This window comes from Oryx dammah, unplaced genomic scaffold (assembly GCF_014754425.2).
Source record: "Oryx dammah isolate SB20612 unplaced genomic scaffold, SCBI_Odam_1.1 HiC_scaffold_5, whole genome shotgun sequence".
Classification (NCBI taxonomy): domain Eukaryota; kingdom Metazoa; phylum Chordata; class Mammalia; order Artiodactyla; family Bovidae; genus Oryx; species Oryx dammah.
This window is the reverse complement of record NW_024070189.1, coordinates 63,775,416-63,800,076: the sequence shown is the minus strand read 5'-3', so window position 1 is coordinate 63,800,076 and position 24,661 is coordinate 63,775,416. Positions and strand designations below refer to the sequence as shown.

The 24,661-nt window shown below is 38.2% G+C and overlaps 1 protein-coding gene across 2 annotated transcripts in view; it reads left to right on the top strand.

The window, feature by feature from the left end:
• The first annotated feature begins 572 nt into the window (after positions 1–572).
• Positions 573–24,661, top strand: part of SEC24A (SEC24 homolog A, COPII coat complex component) — a 74,420-nt gene continuing 50,331 nt past the window's right edge. Inside the window, exon 1 of one of the 2 annotated variants that reach the window (XM_040240080.1) lies at positions 573–4,522. In XM_040240080.1, the coding sequence (XP_040096014.1) occupies positions 4,426–4,522 (97 nt within the window). In that variant the 5' untranslated portion in view covers positions 573–4,425. The remainder of the gene's footprint in view (positions 4,523–24,661) is intronic. The other variant, XM_040240079.1, reaches the window with a different exon arrangement.

Sequence of the window (24,661 nt, the reverse complement as noted above, 5' to 3'; positions counted from 1 at the left end):
TATTAAGTTCAAAATGTAAAAAGATATATTTATTGCATTTCCTCCACTGAAAACTCCACTGAAGGAAGAGACCCTGTCTGTCCTGTTCTGTTTTTTCTCGGTGCCTATCATATGGAAAGCATTTTATAAGTATTGGTTGAATGAATGAAGAAATCAACTAATGAAGGAGCTGGTGAGGTCATCCAGTAGAGAATATGGTGAAAAGATAGTTTAGAAGGGAATTTATATTTCATATTTCTGATACCATGGTGCCAGAGTATGTGTGGATAGGCAGGGACAGAGAGATATATAAGGAAAGAGTTTTGGCGTTTGATATTGTACCAGCTACCCAGAGGAGATAAGGTCTGACCAGATGCTGACAGTATTTCAGCTACCCTACAGGTCAGTATCAGATGGGACACAATGTGGCATAATAGTTAAAAATAAAAGAATTAGAGAACATGATACTTCAGAAATAAGTGCTGCTGCTGCTGCTGCTGCTAAGTCACTTCAGTTGTGTCTGACTCTGGTGTGATTTAGTCTCCAAGTGCAATAGGAACTTATAGTAGTGAACAAATGAGGGTCAAAATATTCCAAATAGAAGATTGGAAGAGATGACACTTTAAATTTATCCATTCAAAAATGTTTATTGAACACCTGTTAAGTGTGAGGCCCCAAACCATGTGTTGAGAATACAGAGTTGAACAGGACACAGGCCCTGGTCTCTCTTATAGTCTAACCAAGCAGACATACATGAAATCAATATGATTACCTTAAAACTGTCATGAGGTATATAGAATTTTATTCCATTGAAGAAAGATAAGCATAAACACAAATATATAACAATGTTGGTAAGTGCTGTGAAGGAAAAAAAAGGATGGTGGGAGGGATAGAAAGTCAGCAGCAAGAGTATGCTGTTGTACAGGGTATTCAGAAAAGGCCTCACCATAAGGTATCATTTGACTAAAGAAAGGGTGAGTGAGTGAGCTGGATGAGTGTCTTGGGGAAGAGCATCCCAGGCAATGCAAATAAGAATTAAGGCAGACTTGTGCTTGTATGCCTAGAGAGATTCCTTATTCCTAAATAAGGAATCAAAGTCAACGAAATATTTTTACAGTGTCTCTTTAGGTCTAAAAAAACTAATTGTAAGTGTGTCTGGAGTAGTGAGTGAGAGGGAGTGTAGAAGATGATGAGAGAAATAACAAGGCTGGCTGAGTGATCTGAAGCCTTGAAGGCTATGAGTCGGACTTTGGATTTTACTCAGAATGAGAAGAGAAAACGCATGCAGAGAAACTTTAACTTGATGGAGCAAGTAAAGGGAGCAATTACAGGTTTAGAGGTATAGGAAAATAAAAATGAAATCAGTACTTCGGAGCTCAGTTCAACATGAAGGATGGGTGGGAGAGATTGAAAGCAGAAAGACCATCCCAATAGTTCAAGTGTGAGATGATGAAAACTAACTAGAAAACTAGAGTGGGCAGTGAGAACTACATAAAATTGAAGTTTTCAAAGAAAGCAATTTACTGTCTTGGTGTGGGATAACTGAACTTGTACCTTCAGAACCACTGACTTCAGATACAAACAGATGTCCTGTGAGAGGCAAATGAGGCCAAAGGAACTATTTCTAAAATGGAACCACAAGACAGTTTCAAAAGAAACCTGATATTTGTAATTGAAACTAGTTCTTTGTTTGAAATAGAACAAATTTTAAAAAATAACTGAAGACCTAAAATAATTTCCATTATCCTGAAAAATAAGCAGAATTGATCCTGCTTATCAGCTGACAGTTCAGTAGTTATGAGCAGGCTCATGCCAGCCCAAGTCCACTTCTGCACATCAGCAAATTTTATTAGGAATGCATCTCCCTTTTTTGGGTCTAAATAAGGAATCTAAGTCAATGAAATATTCTTAGTATAATGCTGTCTCTTTACTGAAACACTTTGTGTCACTTATTTTATTGTTTATAATTTTCTTGAACAGGGTTGAAGGCTCTGAAAATAGTGTACAGAAGACGTGATACATAGGTATGTGGAGAGGCATATGTGGTAGAAGGGTCCTGTTGTTCTGGAAATCAAGGATTACAAAGTAGAATATATTATTGACATTAGTTTAGAAAAGTGTATGGCAGTATAGAGTAGATATAATAACTGATCAAAGAAATATCAATACCTTTAACAACAGGTAATAGTAATAATTTTTCCATAAAATTTATGTGGCCACACTTTAAGAAGCCAGAGGATTTGGCACTTTGGCACTGTGTGGATAATATTTAAATATGAAAAGCGCTTAACTGTTTAAATATGTTTTCTCACCTCAATTACTTAAACTTACTTTCCTACTATTCCTCAGGGTGTGCAGATGACAAATAATGCCTTTATAATGCCTTTTCCATCAATATTTTAAAGCTGATTACTCTGAAAATGTAAGAAACACTTGAAAGACGTAACCATAGTTTTGTTTCTTGTTATTGTTTTTGGAGTGGGGGTGATAATAGCAACAGGGATACATAGGGGTGGGACACATTTTAGAAAAAGCATTGTTTACTTATTAGCAAATTATTTATGTTTATTTAACCTGATTGAACCAGAGGTTATTTGGTTTTTAAAATGGCTAATTCTTCTTCATCAGTTGTTTTTTTTTGCTGCTGTTCAGAGATATTGCTTAAACAGAACAAAGTCCAAAGAAAACTTGATTTAACCAAATCAAACTCCAATGCCAAGGTTAGTAAACCAAGATCATTAAAATGTTGCATAAAAAAAAAAGAATTAAACTAATGCAAGTTTGAGTCCAGGCTTAAGGATTTGCTCTTTTGAAGATAACACTGATTTTCTGTCTAAGCTCAGGGAGGTTCAGTTTCTGAGGTCTATAGACTTGTGTTTATGTATCTTAAAACCATTGAGAGGCTTGTGATTGTGTATCTTTTCAAGTGGTCTTGGGACATACGCTTTGGGATTTTTGTTATGGGGCCCTAAGCTAAAAACATTTTGACCAAAAGTATCATCTTCATTCTAAAGACTTTGTATTTGTATCTTGGACAAAGGAACTGAATTTTTCAATTTCATGCACAGCAAACACATTTTTACACATCTGAGGCAAATGTTAAAAAAAAAGCTAAAAGTTAACAGGTAGTTATTTGAATTCTTACTGTTTTCAGGCCTCTCACAGCAGTTTAGTTGTTACTCTTTTTGTATGTAATATAACATTCCATAGTGGGCATTTGATATTAAATGGTTAAGATGTATTTCACCTTTCACAGATTTTGAAACCCTTGGCATGACATTTTAGTCAACAATACAAATCTATAAAGAAGGGCTTTATCATCAGCTCAGAACTGGAAAAACCTAAGTATAAGGAAGGTGGCTCCTATGATCACTGATGTCATTAACTATGTTGTCTCATCATTCCAGTTTCTACCTCCCTTTAGTCTCAAAAGTAAAAAAAAAGTCTACTTGCAAGAAAAAAAGAAGTCACCTTGCCTAGAAAGGAAGTCTGAATGTTGTACCTTACTGTAAACTCTTAGAAGAGGAAGTAAAATTGCCATTTAAATATGTTAATGAACTTTGGCATGACTTGCTGTATGAATCAGCGAGTTTCAAAATTAAAATTACTTTTGAATCTTCAGGTCAAAAAGCAAAGGCCTCCAATTCGATTTGATTACTTTGAACACTTATACCTAATTAACCTTTAAAAAAAAATCCCTTACAATTTACACCTGGAATATGATGAAATGTGAAATGAAATACCGTGATGAACATTAATCGGTTCAGCTACCTGAGGTTTAGCTTCAACAAAGGACAATGAAGTCTGTCCTCTCAGGTAATCTTCACAAAAACTGGAGGGGAAGAACTGTCAGTCCCACCCCTCCAAAGCTGCCACTGAAACCTTGACTGTCCTCAGATCCCGGCCTTGCCGCGTTCACGACGGCGGGGATTTCCGTATCGGTGACACACGCCACTTCCGGCCGACGGTGAGAGTCAGTGACGTGGCAGGAGAGGCCGAGCACGGTCCTTCGGGCCGGGACACCCGGAGCTGTCAGGCGGCTTCAGGGCAGCCCCGCGGGAGAGAAGAGCTCACCGACTGCAGCTGCCGCGGCGAGGCCGGAGCCGGAAGTGCCACGTGTCCCGATTGCGCCTGCGCGCACGGCGGCTGACAGGCAGTTCCGGCCGGGGCCTCCCTCGGTCTCTCTCCGCTTGGCTGCTGCTTTCCAACCTGGCGTTCTCGGCCCCGCCGGCCCGACACCCAAGCCTCGCCACCCGGGCCGAGCTCTGACCGCCTGCGGACAGGGGAGAATGCGGCGCCATGCGTAGGGCTCCTTGCGCCGCCCTCTCTCTATCCGGCTTCCAGTCCTAAGTCGTTAGCCCCCTCCCTGGCTTCCAGCCGTCGTTTTTCAACTCTCGGCTTGGGGCTGTCGCGGACCCCGACCAGACCCCTGTAAACGTCGTCGTCATGTCCCAGCCCGGGATACCCGCCTCTGGCGGCGCCTCCACCGGCCTCCAGGCCCAGAACGGGGCCGCCTCTGCCTCGGGGTCTCCCTACACGAACGGTAAGTGCCTTTGGGTGTTGAGAGTTAGGGAAGGCGAAGTTTGGGCCGCGGCCCTAGTTAACCTTTGGTTGTTGCCTGCGTCTGAGGGGACAGTAGGCGAGAGTGACTTCCCTGCCAGGGTCAGTAGTGCCTGGAGCTGGGAGGTTGAGCCACAGGGACCGCGACTCGTCTTAGTGTTTCATATTTATTTATTTAGTCTTTTGTTCAGCACACAGTTGCTGAGCACTTGCTGTATATAACGCCCTGGGTATACATGGGTAAAGAACACAGATTCCGTCTGTATCTCAGAACTCGCATGCGAGGCTCATGGGATCTGTTTTTGTGCCCTTTCCCTCCGCGCCACCTCACCCGCGTCTTCTGGAGAGCAAGGTTTGGGGTCTGCTTCATTTCGGTCCCGTCGGGCCTCCATTAGGGTGAGGGTCGTACTCAGTGTGAATCTGGGGAGATGAATGGAGGATTATGCTTTGCCTCTTTAGGGCCTGCTCCTCTCTCCTCGAACCTTCCCCGAATTGTACCCAGGCCACCTGTTCAGTTTTTCAACTTTAGAACGGGAGGCTCTCCTGTTTGATTTCCAGAGGTCGTTACATCACTTGGAAAGTGGTTGGACACAAAGTCTCTGAACCTCTCCAGAGTGTACATGTGGCACTATAATTTGTCATTCGGTGTGAAGATGTCTTCTAATTTTATACTCTTTCTAGGATTCTTTAAATTGTCCTATGTTGTGATTTGCTAAGTTCTTTATGATTATAAAGGACTTACAATAAAGACAGATTCTCCCAACAGTTTTCCAGGTTACCAGTTTACTTATAAATCTTTAGTTCTTGGAAACTAGTAGAATAATATTAAAATGCTTCAGTTTCCCATTGAAATCTAAGATTGCTGTTAAGTTCGAGAAAATAGCCACTGACTAAAATAGCTAATTTACATTGTTTTTAGAGACTACTGTTTTCTTTACAAAGAAGGCCCCAAAAAACTTTAAAAAATGTCTCTGAGTAGGCAGGTATGTAGGCAGTAGCAAGAATAAGTGAGAGTAAGCACTGAAATGGTATTAAATTGAATCAGTTGTTTTTTCTCAAACTTATGGTAACAGATTATGTAAACTATTATTCTAGGCTATTTAGTTACATTTTCACTGAGGATGAAATTATTTTAAGACATTAACTTTAAGGCCAAAACTCTTAAGCAAGATGCCATATGACTGTGTTTTTTTCTTCTTTAAGTTGCACTTTTACACTGCTTTAAATGGTAAATCCTGCAAATATGCTTGCAAACTTATATGTAAGTATAGTTTTGATAATTTTGAAATGGTAAAGCAGTTTAGCCATTGTGTATGCTGTACTGGAGATGTTGTCACTGTGTTGATTTGATCCAGTCCAGCAGACCTTTGTTGCATGATCCAGTTCTGTCCTTAGGATTATAAAAGAGAGTAAAAAAGAAGTCCCATGTACACAGCTTGCTTAGAGCCATAGGATTGCAAATATGTACCACCACTTTCTAGAAAATAAGCTTCAAGTGTACAGCATTATAATTCAACATCAGTATACACCACAAAGTGATCACCACCACAGGTCCAGTTACCATCCATCACTATACACTTGACCCCTTCACCCATTTCCCCAACCCCCTCCCCTTCTGGTAACCACTAATCTGATCTCTGTATTGGTGAGTTTTTGTTTTATTTTGTCTGTTCACTTAGTTTGTTTTTTTAGCTTCTAAATATGAGTGAAATTATATGGTATTTATCTTTGTTTGTCTGTTTATTTCACTTTGCATAGTACCTTCAAGTTCCATCCATGTTCTTGCAAATGGCAGGATTTCATTCTATTTATGGCTGAATTATATTAATATTCCACTGTGTGTGTGTCTGTCACATCTTTATCCATTGATGGACAGTTAGGTTATTTCCATATCTTGGCTGCTGTAAATAATGCTGTAGTCAGCACAGGGGTACATAGATCTTTCTGAATTAGTGCTTTTGTATTCTTTGATAAATGTGTAAAAGTAGAATAGCTGGGTCATATGGTATATACTCTTGTTAAGATATAGCTTTGACATTTTTTTTATAAACCCTATTTCTAAAGTTTTTTGTAAAAGTATTCTCAGTAAAATGGCTAATATCCTGTATTGGGTTCCGTTATTGTTCACATTGTTCACTCCACTAATAATAAAGAGAGTAGGGATGTGGTGGAGAATTGGAGGGAAGAATATTTCTCTAAAAGGTGAAAAAAAGTTCAGTGCTGGATCTAATTTTTTTTGGTTAACTCTTTCTAGGCACTTATGCTGCTTAAATACTATTGAATTCTCATGCTCTAGGTTTAATGTAGCATGCTTAAATTACACATTACAGTTTAGTTGGATCTTCCATTTTTAATTTAAAAGTTGATTGAGTATAGTCAACTCTTTTGTTTTTCTGTAACTTACTTTCGTGTTGTATAGTGTTACTATATTACAGAATACTTCACACATCTGGACATTTCTTTCTGTGGTTGGTTGTTACATTGCACTACAATCCAGAAATTGTCTAGAATGGTTTTTCTAAGTCTCTGTGTAGATTTGGGTGCACTCATTTCCTTTGCAGAAGTTGATAGTGAAACTGCAAGACTACTTAAACTGGCAGATTTTCATTTGATTACCATATAATAAAGACTAAAAGTAAATCATGACTCCCACTTGTAATTAGCTCCTTTGTTGACTATTTGAGTCAATTTGTCAAGGCAGTTAGAAACTATAGTTTTATTAACATTATTTTTTGTAATATTTATCTAATACTCAGCTTTTCCCCTTATAGGTTAAGAGTGAGAAGAATATTCTACATTTTCTCTTCCACCCAGATTCATTCCCCTGTTGCATTATAATTTTATAAAATAATATGTTTTCCCTCTAGACTGTAAGTCTTATAAGGACAGGAATTATCTGTTTTTGCACATCATCTTCTCTCCAGCAGACTCACATGGTGTCTAGCACATTTAAGAAATTGCCAGTTTTATTGAGTGATTTTAGAATTGGGTATTTGCAGTTTAGGTCACTAAATATGTATTGACTTGTTCATTATAAGATTTGAGCTCGTTTTCAACTGTTTTCTTTCTGGTGAAATTTTCTGTGGATGTTTATATATGTTGTTGTTCAGTCACCAAGTTGTGTCTGATATTGTCAGCTGAAACATAGTAGAATGTGATGTATGGGTTAGTCATCAGTTTAAATGCTAGACTTGTGCTCATATCTCTATTTTAGGCATGGCAGAAATGTAAATCTCTTTTAGTTTCTATGAGGTAAACCATAATTACGATTGTGTATTTTTAATATAGGCAGTCTTTTAAAAAAATACTATTTATTTTTAGCTGCGCTGGGTCTTCCTTGATTTGTGTGGGCTTTTCCTCTGTTTGCGGCTCTAGGGTGCGCGGGCTCAGGAGTTGTGGTACAGGGGCTTAGTTGCTCCAAGGCATGTGGGGTCTTGCCAGATCAGGGATTGAACCGGTGTCCCCTGCATTGGCAGACATTCTTATCCACTGTGCAACCAGGGAAGGAAGTCCCATATTAGTGCTGAGACTAAAATTGGCATGTGATCTCTAACACTGATTGTTGTGGCTGAGTTCCTTTTAATGTTTTCAGTGGGCACAGTAACTCTGGAGTCCTGTAAGACTGCACGTGTGCAGGCTTAGTCACTCAGTCATGTCCAAGGACTATAGCCTCCATGGACTATAGCCTGCCAGGCTCCTCTGGCCATGGGATTCTCCAGGCAAGAATACTGGAGTGGGTTGCCATTTCCTTCACCAAGGGATCTTCCTGACCCAGGGATTCAACCCACATCTCCTGCACTGCAGGCAAATTCTTTAGTCTGAGCTACCAGGGAAGCCCATAAGACTTTGCATAGAATTTACTACATTGAGCTTCTGTTTGGACTTTGCTGATAGACTGGGAGTTCCTAAAGACGAAATAGTAACAATAAGAATTAGCATTTATCGTGTACTTACTCTATTCCTAGTCATTGTGCTAGGTTGTATTATAAGCATCATTTCATTTAATCCTCATAACAGCCCTGTGATATTAGAACTGTTAGGTTTACTGACCAGAAAACGAAGATGAGTGGTCAAGCAATCATTCGAGGTTACACAGCTAATATGTTGTGGAACCTAGATTTAAACTTGGCAGTCTTATTTATTTATTCAACTTGCCTGGTGGTTATGCCTGGATCAAGGAATAGAACCTTTGGTTTCTTTATGTAGGTGGATATATATAGTTAGAATAAACACTTTCTGATATTTTTTCAAATTGCCACCCAGCATAGTTTCCTTTGGATTATAATTCATACATGACCAGACCCTCACTTTTGTTAATATTGAGTCCATCTCTTTGCTATTTCAGCATCACATCTCATGAATATCTTGTATATCTTGAAATTGCCAGTTCCCCCGCTTTGATTGTTAGCGTTTGCTCTTGCCCCTTTTGTTGTTTTGTTAAAGCCGTAATATTTAGTCACTGATCCACAAGTTGTCCTCATGCAGTAGCATCCATTAGTTGCACTTATAGTGTCAATTGGTCAACTGTAAGTGATCAGAGTGTATTTTAATGTACAGGGAGAGGTGCTAAATCTTTTTTTTTTCCCCTCTATACTTGACTTGTCCTCCAAATATGTTGTATTTAAAAGCACATACATAGAAGGAACTTTTCAAAAGTTAAGTAAAACATTGCCGTCTAAAGCACAATGTTTTGAATATTTGGCTACTTTTCTGTAACTTTTATTTACTTTCATGTAGGACACCATAACTAATGGAACCATATTCAGGAGAGCCTTGAATTAATTTGAACTGGTTTAGTCAATTGAATTCATGACTGGTAGGTAGAAAGGGTAAACTGTCCCTGGCAAGTAGTAGCTCATTGTATATTACTGGGGCTTCCTGGTGGTTCACTGGTAAAGAACCTACCTGCCAATGAAGGAGACACAGGTTCAATTCTTGGGTTGGAAGATCCTCTGGAGGAGGAAATGGCAACCCAGTTCAGTATTCTTGCCTGGAAAATCCCATGGACAAAGGATACTGGCAGGCTTCAGTCCATAAAGTCACAAAGAGTCAGGTATGACTGAACAGCTGAGCACATGCATGTATTTACTGAATGGATTGGTGAATGAGTTGTTTAAGAATACAAGATCTCAAGTCTTTGTTTTACTTGGAATGTTAGGGGAAACCATTCTGGGAGTATCACTTTTATGTATCAGTGGATTCTAAAGTTCTTAAAGTTTATTCTGAAGTAATATGAATAAATTCATAAAGTAATTCTGTGAGAATCACCAGTACATGTACAGTAGTAAAATTTAGACCATAAATTTTACTAGTTTAGGTTCTGGGATTCCATCAAGTATAAAATAGGAATTTATAAACGTAGAACCTAGGTTCTCTTTGTTTCTGAAGCTTCTGGTTGGGTGATTGAGAAGCAGTCACCTGCATTTATTTTAATCTCTCATTTGTTTCTTTAATACAATTTCTAATTTGGCTTCTACTTTATACATCCACCAAAACTGCCCTTAATAAGGCCACAAATAATTTATTGGTTATTAAGTTACAAAAAATATTTTTCATTCCTCTCTTCTAATTGCTTTCTTTTTCCTAAAATGTTGGTGATCTTTGGAGCTTTCTAACCTAGTTCCCCTCTTTTTCTTCCTTTCTAAACAAAACAAAACAATATGAGCTTCCTTGGTGGCCCAGTGGTCAAGAAACCCCCTGCCAGTCAAGGAACATGGGCTCGATCCCTGGTCTGGGGAAGAGTCCACATGCCTCGGAGCAGCTGAGCCTGTATGCCGCAACTACTGGGCCCGTGGTCTCGAGCCTGCGGGTTGCATCAAGAGAAGCCACTGCAACAAGAAGCCCAAGCATCGCAAGGAGAGAAAACTTGTGTGTAGCAGTGAAGACCCAGCGCAGTAAAAATAAATACATAATAAATAGCATTTTAAAAATTAATAGTAAACATGTATTATTTCACATGGTTTCTGCAGCTGGCTCTTTTCTTACTCTGTACATGCTCCCTGCATGATATTATTAATTCTTGTGATATCAAATACTATATGCCAGTGATTTCCAAAGTTATATCATAAGCTGAAACCTATCTCTTTCGCTGAAAATAGATGTCTTTCTAGTTCCACTTGAACTTCTTGGTGACCCTTAAAGTATATTTAAAATAATTCTTCATTCTCTGTTTTGTTATTCCTTGCCTTCCCCAGTTCTTTTCTCCCCCTTCTGTCCTAATGTATGGCACTGTCATCTACCGAGTTGCACAGGTCCGTCCTGGGAGTCATTTTTGGTTCTTTCGCTTCTTCGGTTCCACATCAGTTCCACAGATTTATTATGTCTCCATATTCAGTTCCACGAATCCTATCAGTTCAGTTTCCTTTATCAGTTTTTTTAAGTAATGTGTCGGTGCTAAATATTTCTTTGCAACCTCAGTATTAAATTACTTTTTATAAAGTGTTTATACAGATACAAAACTAGGTATAAACTCCATATGTTTTAGCTATTGTACCATTGTAAAACCCAAACAAATTAAGAACATTACAACAAAAGCAGTATAATTCAAAGTTAATACATAATGCAATGGATTGTTTGACTAAAGCCAAAATTGATTAGTCTTCATATTTTTAACATGTTAGAACATCATTTGGGTGACTATTATAGTTATTGTTTTTCTCTTTTTTTTTTTTAAGATGAAACTAGTTTCAGGTTGTTGGAGAAGAAAAATTTTTCCTCTGCCCTCTTAGTTTTAGTGCCTGTGAGCCTGTGAGTTAAACTGGCAAAAGACAGGATAGCAAGAGAAAAGGCAGAATTTACTCACACATTATGAGGGTTCATAAAAATATGCCTCGAGAATTTGGGACTTATATACCATCTTAATAGGGGAAGAGGAGAGAGAAAAGAGCAGTTATGGAAAATGATTTTTAGGAAAAATAAATGAGTCCTTAGTAGAATAAATGGGAGACTTGATCATTTTGTGACAACGTATGTTTAGGTGTGGGACAACTTAATTTTTTTGAGTTATTTTTGGAGGCTGCGCTTTTAGGCAGATAAGTGCTTTTAAGCAGATTCTCGGAACTCATGCCCTCTACTCAAAATAATTTTTATGTCACAGTGGTATATTCTGGACCCCTTTAAAATCACTGATCCATTATTTTGATAGATTATATAATTAATGACTTCAAAATAATATAATTAAAACTGTTTGGTGAAAACTTCATTACATATTTACTACCGCATTTCTAATAAACTATTGCAAGTTGATACATAAGTAAAAAGACAATTTTTACATTATAAGTTACTATAAGTGGATCTATGATAATGACTACTACAAAGCAGGTTCGTTTTGTTTTTTTTTTTAGTATTCTTGTGGTTTTTGTTTTTTATATACAATTTATTAATTTAGGCTGTGCTCGATCCTTGTTGCTGCATGTGGGCTTTTCTTTAATTGCAACAAGCGGATTACCTGCTGGTTGCAGGCTTCTCATTGTGGCGGCTTATCTTGTGGAGCCTGGGCTCTAGGGCGCATGGGCTTCAGTAGCTGGGGCTCCTGGGCTCTAGGGCGCAGGCTCAGTGGCTGTGGTGTGTGGGCTCCTGGGCTCTAGGGCGCAGGCTTAGTGGCTGTGGTGTGTGGGCTCCTGGGCTCTAGGGCGCAGGCTCAGTGGCTGTGGTGTGTGGGTGTCGTCGCTCCCAGGCATGTGGCATCAAACCTGTGTCACCTGCATTGGAAGGTGGACTCTTTACCACTGAGTCACCAGGGAAGCCCAAAGCAGATTCTTTTGTGTTTGTCTTTCTACCTTATAGTCTTATGACTGCATGTTCTTTTCATTTTCTTCATTGATATACTGTAAGACTTTTGCTTATTTTGTGCATTTTGATGATACTTGGCTTTCACTGACTGTACTTGGCTTAAAGACCTCTAGCATAATGGCCTATGATGAAACAATAAATAAAAATATTAGAGTGAGCCATGAAATCTTGTGGCAGTACTAGGCTGTGAGGTGTTGGTTTCTATCCTGATGACCCAAATTTGCTTATAATTGTACTTTTTACAAATGTTTTCATTGAAAGATCTCTGTATTCCCACTACTACTATTTAGTCAATTATTTCTTACCTGGATTACTGCTGTAGATTCCAGTATCTTCCGATCTCTCCTGCAATCCCCAAGAGGTTTTTTTGGTGTCCTAACCTCTTGCCTCACTTCAGATGCTTGACATAATCACTTGACTCTACTGTGCCCCACTGATTTTTCAGAATGCTGTTTCATGGCCATGGGGTATTGCCCATGTTGCTCCTTTCTCTGCAGACGCCCTTGGCAGTCCTTTTCCTGTAACTCCTGTTGTCTCTTAAGATCTTACTCTCTGTTGTCCTCAGCTGGTTGTTCTCCTGTTTGGAGCATAGCTTCTTGAGGACACGGATGGAGTAGACCTTAGTCACTTTGTGTGCGCAGAAGATTCTTCATAAAATCTGTCTTTTCAATTAGGCAATGAATGGTATGTTCCTAACCATTTGGAATAAAATATAGTGTCGACAATAAAATTATTCAGTACGCTAATATCTAAGAAAGAAACAGAAAACTTTATTCCAGTCAACCTGAGGATTATAACCTGGGAGATAGTCTTTTAGAAAGCTCTGAGGAATATTCCGCCTGTCAGAAGTCAAAGTACAGTCATATACCTTTCTGAGACAAAGGATTGTACTTCAACTGATGTATTGACAGTTTACACAATCCAGATCTGCATGTACAGAGCTAGTAGTGAATCATCATGACCCTTTACAAGATTAATAAGGAAGGGTATCTCCTAAGTATGTGTGATTGATGCAGATATACATTACACACTTAAGGGAGGAGTCCCAGGCAGAGAGAAAAAATTTATACTTAAAATTTCTTGTTTTGCCATAAAATAGGAATTTTATCTCATTAATTTCCCTTCTTTAATTATTCATCTTTTGATAGAAAGCATTAGGTAATCAAATATTTGGTCCCTTGATGCTACAGTGATGGCTTACCTGCCCTGTTAATCATTTTCCTTGATGTTGGGGTCTTAATAGCCAGGTTCCTTCTTTCCTTTTAGGCAGTTATGCTAGTAAGATATTTGGCAAGGACTAATTTCAAGTTGTCTAGTAGGATATATGCCAATTTTGTCTTGTCACGTTCATTGTGCATGTTCATTAATTCATAGAGAACTGTAGATGTGATCAGTAGTTTAAAAGTTTTAAGCCAGAGCCTCCTAAACCAATCCATTTTTCTTTTATTTCCCCTAAATTGGGAAGAGGATTATTCAGAGTAGAAATCTGATTCTTCATGTGTCTTAAGATGAGTTGGGCTTCCCTGGTAGCTCAGCTGGTAAAGAATCCACCTGCAATGCAGGAGACCCTGGTTCAATTCCTGGGTCGGGAAGATCCACTGGAAAAGGGATAGGCTACCCACTCCAGTGTTCTTGGACTTCCCTCATGGCTTAGCTGGTAAAGAATCCACCTGCAATGTGGGAGACCTGGGTTTGATCCCTGGGTTGGGAAGATCCCCTGGAGAAGGGAACAGCTACCCATTCCAGTATTCTGGCCTGGAAATTCCATGGACTGTATAGTCCATGGGGTCACAAAGAGTCAGACTCGACTTTCAAGATGAATTATATCAGAAGACTATTGAATATGATAAACAACATTCAGTATGTATTACAGCACAATTTCCCTCTTGGGAAGCAATTAGAATCTCAAAGGTCATATTACAATTCTGTAGCACCACTTTTTCTCATCATGTAGACTTTTGAATTGAGCAAGCTACTGGCTTTAATAAATATCATTCAAAGCCTACTCAGTAAATTTTGTTAAAGCCTCTATGTAAGTAATGATATCTTATATTCCAAGTGGGAAATAGCAAATTCTGTAGCTAAATGGTCATACCATTGGAAAACATTGAACCCAGCATGCTGGAATTGGAGGCAGATTGGCAGGGCCTGGTTCCAAGGCTGCCTGTAGATGACCTTGAGCCCACCGGAAACCAGTTGTGCATCTTCCTAACCAGCCCAGGGAGAGCCAAGGCCATAAACTTGTTCCATAAGTTGTTTTGTTCCATAAACTTGATCCACTGGGATCAGGAGCTACCCGATACTTAACATCTAGTAAAAAGGAGATGTTATATATTTTGTGGCCGGTTTCAGAGCAAGTGTCAAATTGGCCAGGTAACAGGGTCCCATTTAGTAATATTGATGGTAGCTTGCATGGTACTCAAGTTTCTTCTAAAATAAAATTTCTAAGGGCCATCCGATTAGTGCTTTTAAAAGGAGAAATTCACAAAGGTAACCCAGGTATACTGGACATTGGTAATTGGCCACAAACCCAACATACTGACTTTTGAAACTTGGCATATGATTAAGCCCAAGAAAGAAATATTTGATTTGTAAGCAGAAGTGTGAGCAGTTGTCAAAGTAATTAGTGTACAAGTCTGGTCCAGCATTTTGGGTCAGCTCTCTACTTCAGATGTTTTCTTCTCATCCTGGTCTGGTAGGGCTGGCCTAAGTTAGTCAGAGCTGGGTGTCAGAAATAGGAGCTGCAGTCTGTTTAGGAGAGGTAGCCTGATATGGCCCCTCCCAGTGTGGCTGTAAAGAGTCCTTTATCTGATGTCTTTTCCAATATACATAATATCCTGGTTGCAGGTTATGGGGATTTGATCTTCATCCAAAGATAATTTACTATGATAAACTCCAGAAACAAACTTAGAATGTCCTCTTAAAATTCAATTAAGTTGTAATTAAATTCTATAATAATATAACATAACAACAAAGAGTTATTTTGGAAGCGAGTCTTTAGGCAGTAAATATAGAAAAATAAAGACAACACTAAAATGTAATATGCATTGAAATATTTTTTTCTAGTGCTCTCTTCAGCAGAACATATACTGAAATATATTTTTTTCTCTCTAAAATTACCCTAGTTTCCATCAAATATGGCCAGATTAAAGCTAATTTGTTTGCAAAACAAATCTGGTTTCAATAAACTTGGCCTGATTATTTACATAAGTGATCATATAGGCTCTTTTCAGCTCTGCTGGAACTTTCATAAGGAATTTCAAATTGAACTCTTCAAGGTCTTTCAAGGCCAAGAAAGCCAGATCAAGGGTGTGCTATAAGATTCAGTGTGTGATACCTGAGATTTGAGTGGGTTCTTCCCTTCTCAGGATCTCCAGAATATCTTGAGATTCTTGCACCTGCCAGGAGGTAATCTTCATTATTCACCTGATAAGGCTGCTGAGAACCTAAGAGTTTCCAGTTTCTGGGGGAATCAAGTAGCGAGAAAAGGTAAATGTTTCACTTATATTTACAAAACTGTAATTTATCAAATTGCAGTAAGTCATAATTAGCTTGAGGGGAAGGGTTTCCTTGTATTTAGAAAGCACAAGATTAAAAATCAGTAATAATTTTGGTTAAAAAAATCCCCCCAATTTTATTCATCATTGCACTTAGTACTTAGTACTTGATCTTAATCTTCTGTTAACAGTTTCATGAAGTCATCAGGTTTCCCATTATAACTATTTAATTTCTTACCAGTTCAGCAGTATTATCTGAAAGTTGTCAGAAACCTGTACTCGTCAGAAAGTCCTTTCTGTCAGTGTTTTTGAAGATGAAGCGTCTTTTTTTTTTTTTTTTTTTTTCAGCAGCAGCAGAGTAAAACAATAACTGTCTGTGGATGACAGAAGACTTTATTTTTTTTTTTACTTTACAATATTGTATTGGTTTTGCCGTACATCAACATGAATCCGCCACGGGTGTACACGTGTTCCCAATCCTGAATCCCCCTCCCACTTCCTCCCCATACCATCTCTCTGGGTCATCCCACTGCACCAGCCCCAAGACAGAAGACTTTAAAAGGTATGGTTAAAGATCTGATTCCAGTGTAATTGGCAGATGAATTTGGTTATTACTGTGACATACAATATGTTAAGATAATAACTAGAGTTATGGCTGATAACATTTTATTTACTAGGACATACCAGATTTTTAGGTATTCCATACTATTTCTAGAATGTCTATATTGATAGAATTTACCCATACAATATAAACTTAAACAGGTTTATCATTCATTGACAGTGCTTCTCAAGTAATTTAGCATATCAAATGAGCCTAATCAGTTTTATATCTTTCTTTGATAACAAGATAAAACGATTTTCTTACTGTGTCCTAGGGCCCTTCTGCTGTGCCATGCTCTGCTCAATCACTTCAGTCGTGTCTGACTCTTTGTGACCCCCTGGATTGTAGCCTGCCAGGCTCCTCTGTCCATGGGATTTTTCAGGCAAAAATACTGGAGTGGGTTACCATGTTCCTCACCAGGGGATTTTCCCTACCCAGAGATCAGACCTGTCTCTCCTGTGTCTCCTGCGTTGCAGGCCGATTCTGTACTGCTGAGCCACTGGGGAAGCCCCAAGGGCCTTCTTGGAAAACCTCAAAGTTAACTGGAGGTCAAATGAACTTCATATAAATTTGATCTTTGAAAATTTTGTTAGAAATATAAAAAAGTTTTTAAAAACAATGTCATAGGTCACTGTGAAATAATATTTATTCACTTAACCAAGTGACTTTAGATTTCCAAGGCAAATGTAGAAAGTTATAACAAATTACTTAAAAGATAAAGAAACTTTACAATCTGGTATTAAAAGCAGGTCAGTATTCTAAGAAACTTGGTCCTCTTAACAGAGAAAGAAATAAAACTAAGACGCTTTGTATCCTCTTACATTAATATTAAAATTTATCTACTCAACTAAATTTATTCCAATCATAGTTCTGATTACACATAGAATTCCTGTCTTCCTTTTCTTCTCTCTCTCTCTCTTTTTTTTTTTTTTTTTTGTTTATTTTTAGCCTTGCTTTGCAGCATAAGGGATCTTGGCTCCCTGATCAAGAATTGAACCCATGCCCACTGCAGTGGAATCACGCAGTCTTAACAACTGGGCCACCAGGGAAGTCCCCATAGAATTCTGTCCTAAAGATTTTTTTTCTTCTAAATCTCTACAAGTTTCTATATTCATATTAATTTGACCCTTATTTTCTTTCCCATTTAGAAATAACCAGCTTCTGTGCAAAATTGCTGTCTTTTTCCTTAACAAAATGCATCTCTAGTCCTTATATCTTCAAATTTTTTAGTAGTTTTAATTACATAGTTTAATTAGGATTCTTAACCTTTAAAAACTTCAGTTTCTAGTGAAAACCAAGAAGTAAGCAATTATGAACTGTCTTCTACATTAGCATTCTGTAGATTGGCAAGCTTACATGCTCTTTTAGAGGAAGAAAATTCTTTTAGTGTGTTACCAAACATTAATAGTCCTAAATATCTTTAGTTTCTCTATAAAAGGAAACCTATGTTCAGTAAATGATATTCCCAGTATCTTATTTGACTTGGGAATGATTTAACTTTTTTCCATCATTTAACTTAATTTAGCAAAACTCTTAAGTTTCAAGTTGTCAAAAAGATTTGGAGAAACTATTTTTAAGTAGACAGTCCTAATATATTTATTCCTAACATAATTTATTCCTAAAGAGTTCACCTAAAAAGTCTTCATTTGCTTTAAAAGTTTTATCACATCAACTTTATAGACAAGTTGCAAGTACACTGCAAAGAACTTTTCCCCCAGAACTATCTGAGAGTAAATTGCTGACATTGTGTCCCATCACTCTTAAATGCTTTTTTATTTCCTACACATTAGAAAATTGTCCTAAATAACTACAATACAACTAAGAAATTAGGAAATTAACACTAATACGTTACTACTGTCTAATCCTCAGACCCTGTTCAGATTTCACCAGTTGTCCCAATAAAACCCTTAACGAAAAAATCCTGTCCGAAGTCACATTTAGCATTAGTGTCATGCCTCTGTAGTGTTCTTCAACCTGAAGCAGTTTCTCAGTCTTCCTCTGACTTTCATGACCTCAATGCTTTTGAAAATTATAAGCCAGTTATTTTGCAGAATGTCTTTCAGTTTGGGTTTGTCATATATTAATATTTCATCATGATTAGATTTAGACTATGCACTTTAGCAGGACAGAAAAGGTGTTGTATTCTCATCACATCCCATTAGGTGGCACATGATTTCATTTTCCCCCATTATTGGTGATGTTCACTTGGATCACTTGATTAGAAGGGTGTCTGCCAAGCTTCTTCACAGTCATGTTCCTCCTTTCTCCTTTGTAATTGAAAAGTATTTGGGGAGATGTAGTTTGAGACTTTGTAAATATCTCATTTCTTATTAGAATTTTAATTTACTCATTCATTTTATTGGTGTGGACTATTCCAGTGGGTTGTTGTTGTCCAACCTTCGTGACCCCATGGACTGCAGCATGCCAGGCCTCTCTGTCCCTCACCATCTCCCAAAGTTTGCCCAAATTCATGTCCATTGCATCAGTGATGTTATCCAGCCATCTCATCCTCTGATGCCCTCTTGTTTTGTCCTCAATCTTTCCAGTATCAAGGGGATTTCCTATCCCCAAATTAGGGTTAGGGTTAGGGTTAGACTTTTCCAGTGAGTTGACTGTTCACATCAGATGACTGAAATACTGGAGTTTCAGCTTCAGCCTCAGTCCTTCCAATGTGTATTCAGGGTTGATTTCCCTTAAGATTGACTGGTTTGATCTGCTTGCTGTCTAAGGGACTCTCAGGAGTCTTCTCCAGCACGATAGTGCGAAGGCCTCAGTTCTTCAGCACTCTGCCTTGTTTACAGTCCAGCTCTCACAACCGTCATGACCACTGGGAAGACAGCCTTGACTATACCGACTTTTGTCAGCAGAGTGATGTCTCTGCTTTTCAACACACTGTCTAGGTTTGTCTTAGCTTTCTTGCCAAGAAGCCAATGTCTTCTGATTTCATGACTTCAGTGATTTCAGTGGGTTATAACCTGTTATCATTGTTTATACTGATGCTTCTGTTATCTCAGTTTTGGCCTGTGGGTGCTCTTTCAGGCTGTCTTCATGTATCCTCTTGTCATGTGTCATCATTCTTGGGCACTTTCTTGCTTTCTGGCTCAGTAAGGTGTTGCAGGCTCATCTTGTACTTTTCAAGCTCATGAATCAGCCTTGATTCCTTTTAATGGAGAATAGTATTTAGAAACCAAGAATACAAGTACTGAGAGATCAGTGCTATTAGAATGTCTCTGCTCTCAGTCTCAGCAGACGGAGCTAGGGAATCTTTACTATATACACATTGAAGTCCATGAGTTTCAATTGTAGTCTCTGTTGTAGTCCCACTACCATTGGATTCATTCTCGTTTTCCCTTTTCCATATTTGTGACTTCCTTCTCTGAGAGTAAGAGACTTTACTCGCATTATCTCATATATATTTATTTGATCAGTTCCACTGTATGCAAAGAGCTGACTATTGGAAAAGACTCTGATGCTGGGAAAGATTGAGGACGGGAGAAGGGGACAGCAGAGGATGATGGCTTCATCGACTCAGTAGACATGAGTTTGAGCAAACTGAGAGATAGTGAAGGACAGGGAAGCCTGGCATGCTGCAGTTCATGGGATTGCAGAGTCAGACATGACTTAGCAACCGAACAACAAAAACAAGGGTATGTAACCATTCTGTCATTGCTTGCGCTGCCCCCTTACTCTATTCCAGTTTCCACATATGCGAATGCTTACCTCACCTAATGTTTTAGGACTGAATTTTTCAGGAAAGGGCTTTTTTTTTTTTTTTTTTTTAAGTTTATTTAGAAGTTTTGCTTACAAGAATATGCAACCTTATGGTGCCGTATTGTGGAAAATTTTCTTTACCTTTAAGAGATTCCATCATGTGATCACTATAGTAATTGAAATTATCCTTTATTAGAGTCTCACTTTTCCCCAAGTGGTACTTTATTATTCAAAGTACAAGAGTTTCTGTGCTATAATATTTATTCTTGGAGTCATTCAACAAACACATACTGAGCACGCATTCAACAAACACAACTATGTAATAGGCACATTTTAGGTGCTGAGAATACAGTAATGAACAAAAGAAATCCCTACCTTCCTGGAGCTTATGTTACAGTGAAGTAGATACTAAAAATAAATAACATAGTGTCAGGTAAACACTAGAAAGAAAAATAAGACAGTCAGAGGGGAAGAGAATGAAAGAGTTTCTGTTTTAGATGTAGTGTTCAGACAATGCCTCTGTGAGGAGACTGTGTCTGAGAGACTTGAATGAAGAGATGGAGTGAGATTATATCTAGGGGAAGAGTATTCTTGGTGGAGAAAATAGTGACAAACCCTAAAGCAGAAGCATTTTTAAGCTTGTTGAAGGAGCGTTAAGGTGCATGTGACTGGAGCTGAATATAGAGAAATAGTAGGAAATTATTTGAATAGTAAAAGGCCTTTAGCTGTTAGAGTAATTGATGTCAGTTGACATAGTGACCTTACCAGAAGCAGTTACACTCAAAGATTTTGGGTTCTATTATATGTATATATTTAAAAAGGGTTTTCAGTCTTTAGTGGAAATTATTAAGTAATTTTAGATTATATGATACACTGATATAAGGTAGAGTTATAACGGTGTGTGTTTGTTTAGAACTGCAAATCTGCGCCAACTTGGCTTAAATATAGCCCTGCATAGACATCTTTCCAGAATTAGAGATATCAGATTAAAACACTCCTTGGCCCATACAGATGATCAGATATGATTAACTGAAAGCAAAATCAAATTAGGATGGGAACAGCCTAATAAGAAAAGAATCCTGTGTAATGAATATGACACATACAGAACTAGTGAATCTGGGGGTCAAGACATTGGCTGTTCTCTTGTCTGAGCTGGCGTAATCGGTTAACCCTAGTCTTAAAGGAAAACTGAACTTTATATTAAAATTTGCTGCAAGAACAGGAAAAAACAAATAGAATCAGAAGACTACAGGATACTTACTTCCAGATCAGAAACAACATATGTATTATCCTGGCACTGTTTCATTAAAATAAAATGAATGTTCAATATTTTTTAACAAAGGAAGTCGGAAATGAGACCAGAAGGGAAGCCAGGGACATAGAGGATCTTATAAGCTAAGGACTTTGGAAGTTTTGAGTAGGAAGTTGATCTGATCCATGTTTTAAAAGGTAATAGGATGTGTAAGGAATAAACCATAGAGGGATAAAAGAAGATTCAAAGGTATCAGTTGATCACAGGCTTTCAGACTTTGACTATAATCTACAGTAAGAAATACATTTTAAATAGTGACCCAGTATACATATTCATATATGTATATATTTGTAATGAAACCTCACAATACTTAACCTTTATTACATGTGATATCCTGCAGTATTTTCCATTCTTAACTGTCTTCTATTTCTTAACTAAAAAGATAGTTTATAGAGTATTGATTTTGTAACTGTTGAATTTATCGTACCTACTGTTTGAAACACTGTTAATCCACTAGGACAAAGCATTATTGAACAATGAGAACATTTGTAGAGACTTGTATGGTGCCTTCTTTTTTGAGAAATAATTTTTGAGGAAAATCTCAAAAACCTTATAATTTGGCATTTATGGTACTTTGAATACTTGATAGCCTTTTACTAGTTAGAAGTGAAAGTAAATATTCTCTTCATAGTAATTTACAAACTGCGGAATCCCTAGCAGCAAGTTAACTACATTTAATTTAAAGGAAGATGGTGGCCCAGACGGTAAAAGCATCTGCCTACAATGCGGGAAACCCAGATTCGATCCCTGGGTGGGGAAGATCCCTGGAGAAGGAAATGGCACCCCACTCCAGTACTCTTGTCTGGAAAATCCCGTGGACTGAGGAGCCTGATAGGCTACAGTCCATGGGGTCGTGAAGAGTCAGACACAACTGAGCGACTTCACTTCACCTTTACAAAAAAAGCATGGAATATAATTGGAAGATAAAAAACAGTTTCGAATAAATGGAGAGACATATCATGTTTATGAGAGAAAGAAAGTTTTTGTGTGTGTGTGTGTGTGACTGTTGCACAGCTTGGGATTTCTTGGTTCTCAGCCAGGGATCAAACCCTGGCCCTCTGCAGTGAAAGCGTGGACTCCTAACCAATGGACTGTCAGAGAATTCCTGAAAGAAAAATTTTCTGTTGTAAAATGTCAAACAATCCAAAATAAATACATAAATCAAATATATTTCTTATGGATATTTCACTTTTTTGTGTGTGGGAGACTGCAAAAAGTGGTCTTATACTTTTGTGTTATGTCTGAAAATTTTCATAATCAAAAGATTTGTGTAAGAAAGATATCATACTTCTTTCTTTATAACTTCCTTTTTCTCAGTATTCTTTTCTTAAATATTTTATTTATTAATTTTTGACTGTACTGGGTCTTTGTTGCTACGAGAGGGCTTTCTCTAGTTGCAGTGAGCAGGGGCTACTCTCTAGTTGCGATGTGTGGGCTTTTCATTTTGGCAGTTTTGGCTTTTCTTGTTGCAAAGCTCAGGCTCCAGGATGCACAGTCTTAGCAGTTGTGGCACACAGGCTTCATTGCTCCTCAGGACGTGGAATCTTCCTGCACCAGAGGTCAAACATATGTCCCCAGCATTGGCAGGCAGATTCTTAACCAATGGACCACCAGGGAAGTTCTTAGTATTCTTTTTGTAGTTTATCTAAATTGGTAGATGTACATCTGGTTTATTCATTTTATTGATAGTCTGCTGTGTGAATAATCTACAATTTATTCAGTCTCCTGCTGATGAATATTTAATTTGTTTCCAATTTTTCATTATTATAAACAATTAGGCAACTAACATGTGTATCTGTTTCTTTTGTTCTGAAAGAATACCTGTATTTAAAAAAATTTTTTTGGCAGAGTAATGCATATAGGTGGTGATTGGAGCCATGAAATTAAAAGATGCTTACTCCTTGGAAGGAAAGTTATGACCAACCTAGACAGCATATTAAAAAGCAGAGACATTACTTTGTCAACAAAGGTCCATCTAGTCAAGGCTATGGTTTTTCCAGTAGTCATGTATGGATGTGAATGTTGGTCTATAAAGAAAGCTGAGCGCAGAAGAATTGATGCTTTTGAACTGAGGTGTTGGAGAGGACTCTTGAGAGTCCCTTGAACTGCAAGGAGATCCAACCAGTCCATTCTGAAGGAGATCAGCCCTGGGTGTTCATTGGAAGGACTGATGTTGAGGCTGCAACTCCAGTACTTTGGCCACCTCATGCGAAGAGCTGACACATTTGAAAAGACTCTGATGTTGGGAAAGATTGAAGGCAGTAGGAGAAGAGGACGACAGAGGATGAGATGGTTAGATGGCATCACCGACTCAATGGACATGAGTTTGGGTAAACTCCAAGAGTTGGTGATGGACAGGGAGGCCTGGCGTGCTGTGGTTCATGGGGTCACAAAGAGTCGGACACGACTGAGTGACTGAACTGAACTGAACTGAATGCATAGAGACTAGGGTTCCCCAGATACATATTACTTATGTGTATATGCTTTTGTAGGCTTCCCAATCCTACCTCTCCTTCTATATATATATACTTGTGTATGTTTGTGTAAGTATTGTGTAATTAATGAAAGTGCTCAAATTAAACTAATGGTATTTGTATGTTGGTTGCATGGATTGACCCCTCAATCCATGATTGGAAGATAAGTATTTTTTTTGTTATTAAATGTAAAGAGTCCACAGGAGTTAGTTTTGTATGAATGCCATCTTTTAAAAAATATTCATCTTATTTCCTTTCATTTTCTAGTTTTATGGGCAGAAATGACAATATATTCCTGAGAAGTGGTGATTCTAGAGATTAATTTTTTTAAATATATAACAGCTTTAAAATGTACAGTCAGGACTCCCATAATGTCCAGTGGCTAAGAATCTGCCTGCCAATACAGGGGGCATGAGTTCCATCCCTGGTCCTGGAAGGTGTGGAATCTTCAGAGCAACTAAAAGCAACTGAAGCCCGTGTGCCCTAGAGCCCACGCTCTGCAACAGGAGAAACCGCCACTGTGAGAAGCCCACACCCTGCACTGGAGAGTTGCCTTGGCTGTGCGCAGCAGTGAAGACCCAATGCAGCCAAAAATAAAATGAAAGAAAGTGTTTTTAAATGTACAGTTCAATGATTTTTAGTGTACTTAACTAAAAATTGCAACCATTGCTACAACCACCTTTAAAACCCAGAGGGATGGGATCGGGAGGAAAGTGGGAGGGGGGTTCAGGATGGG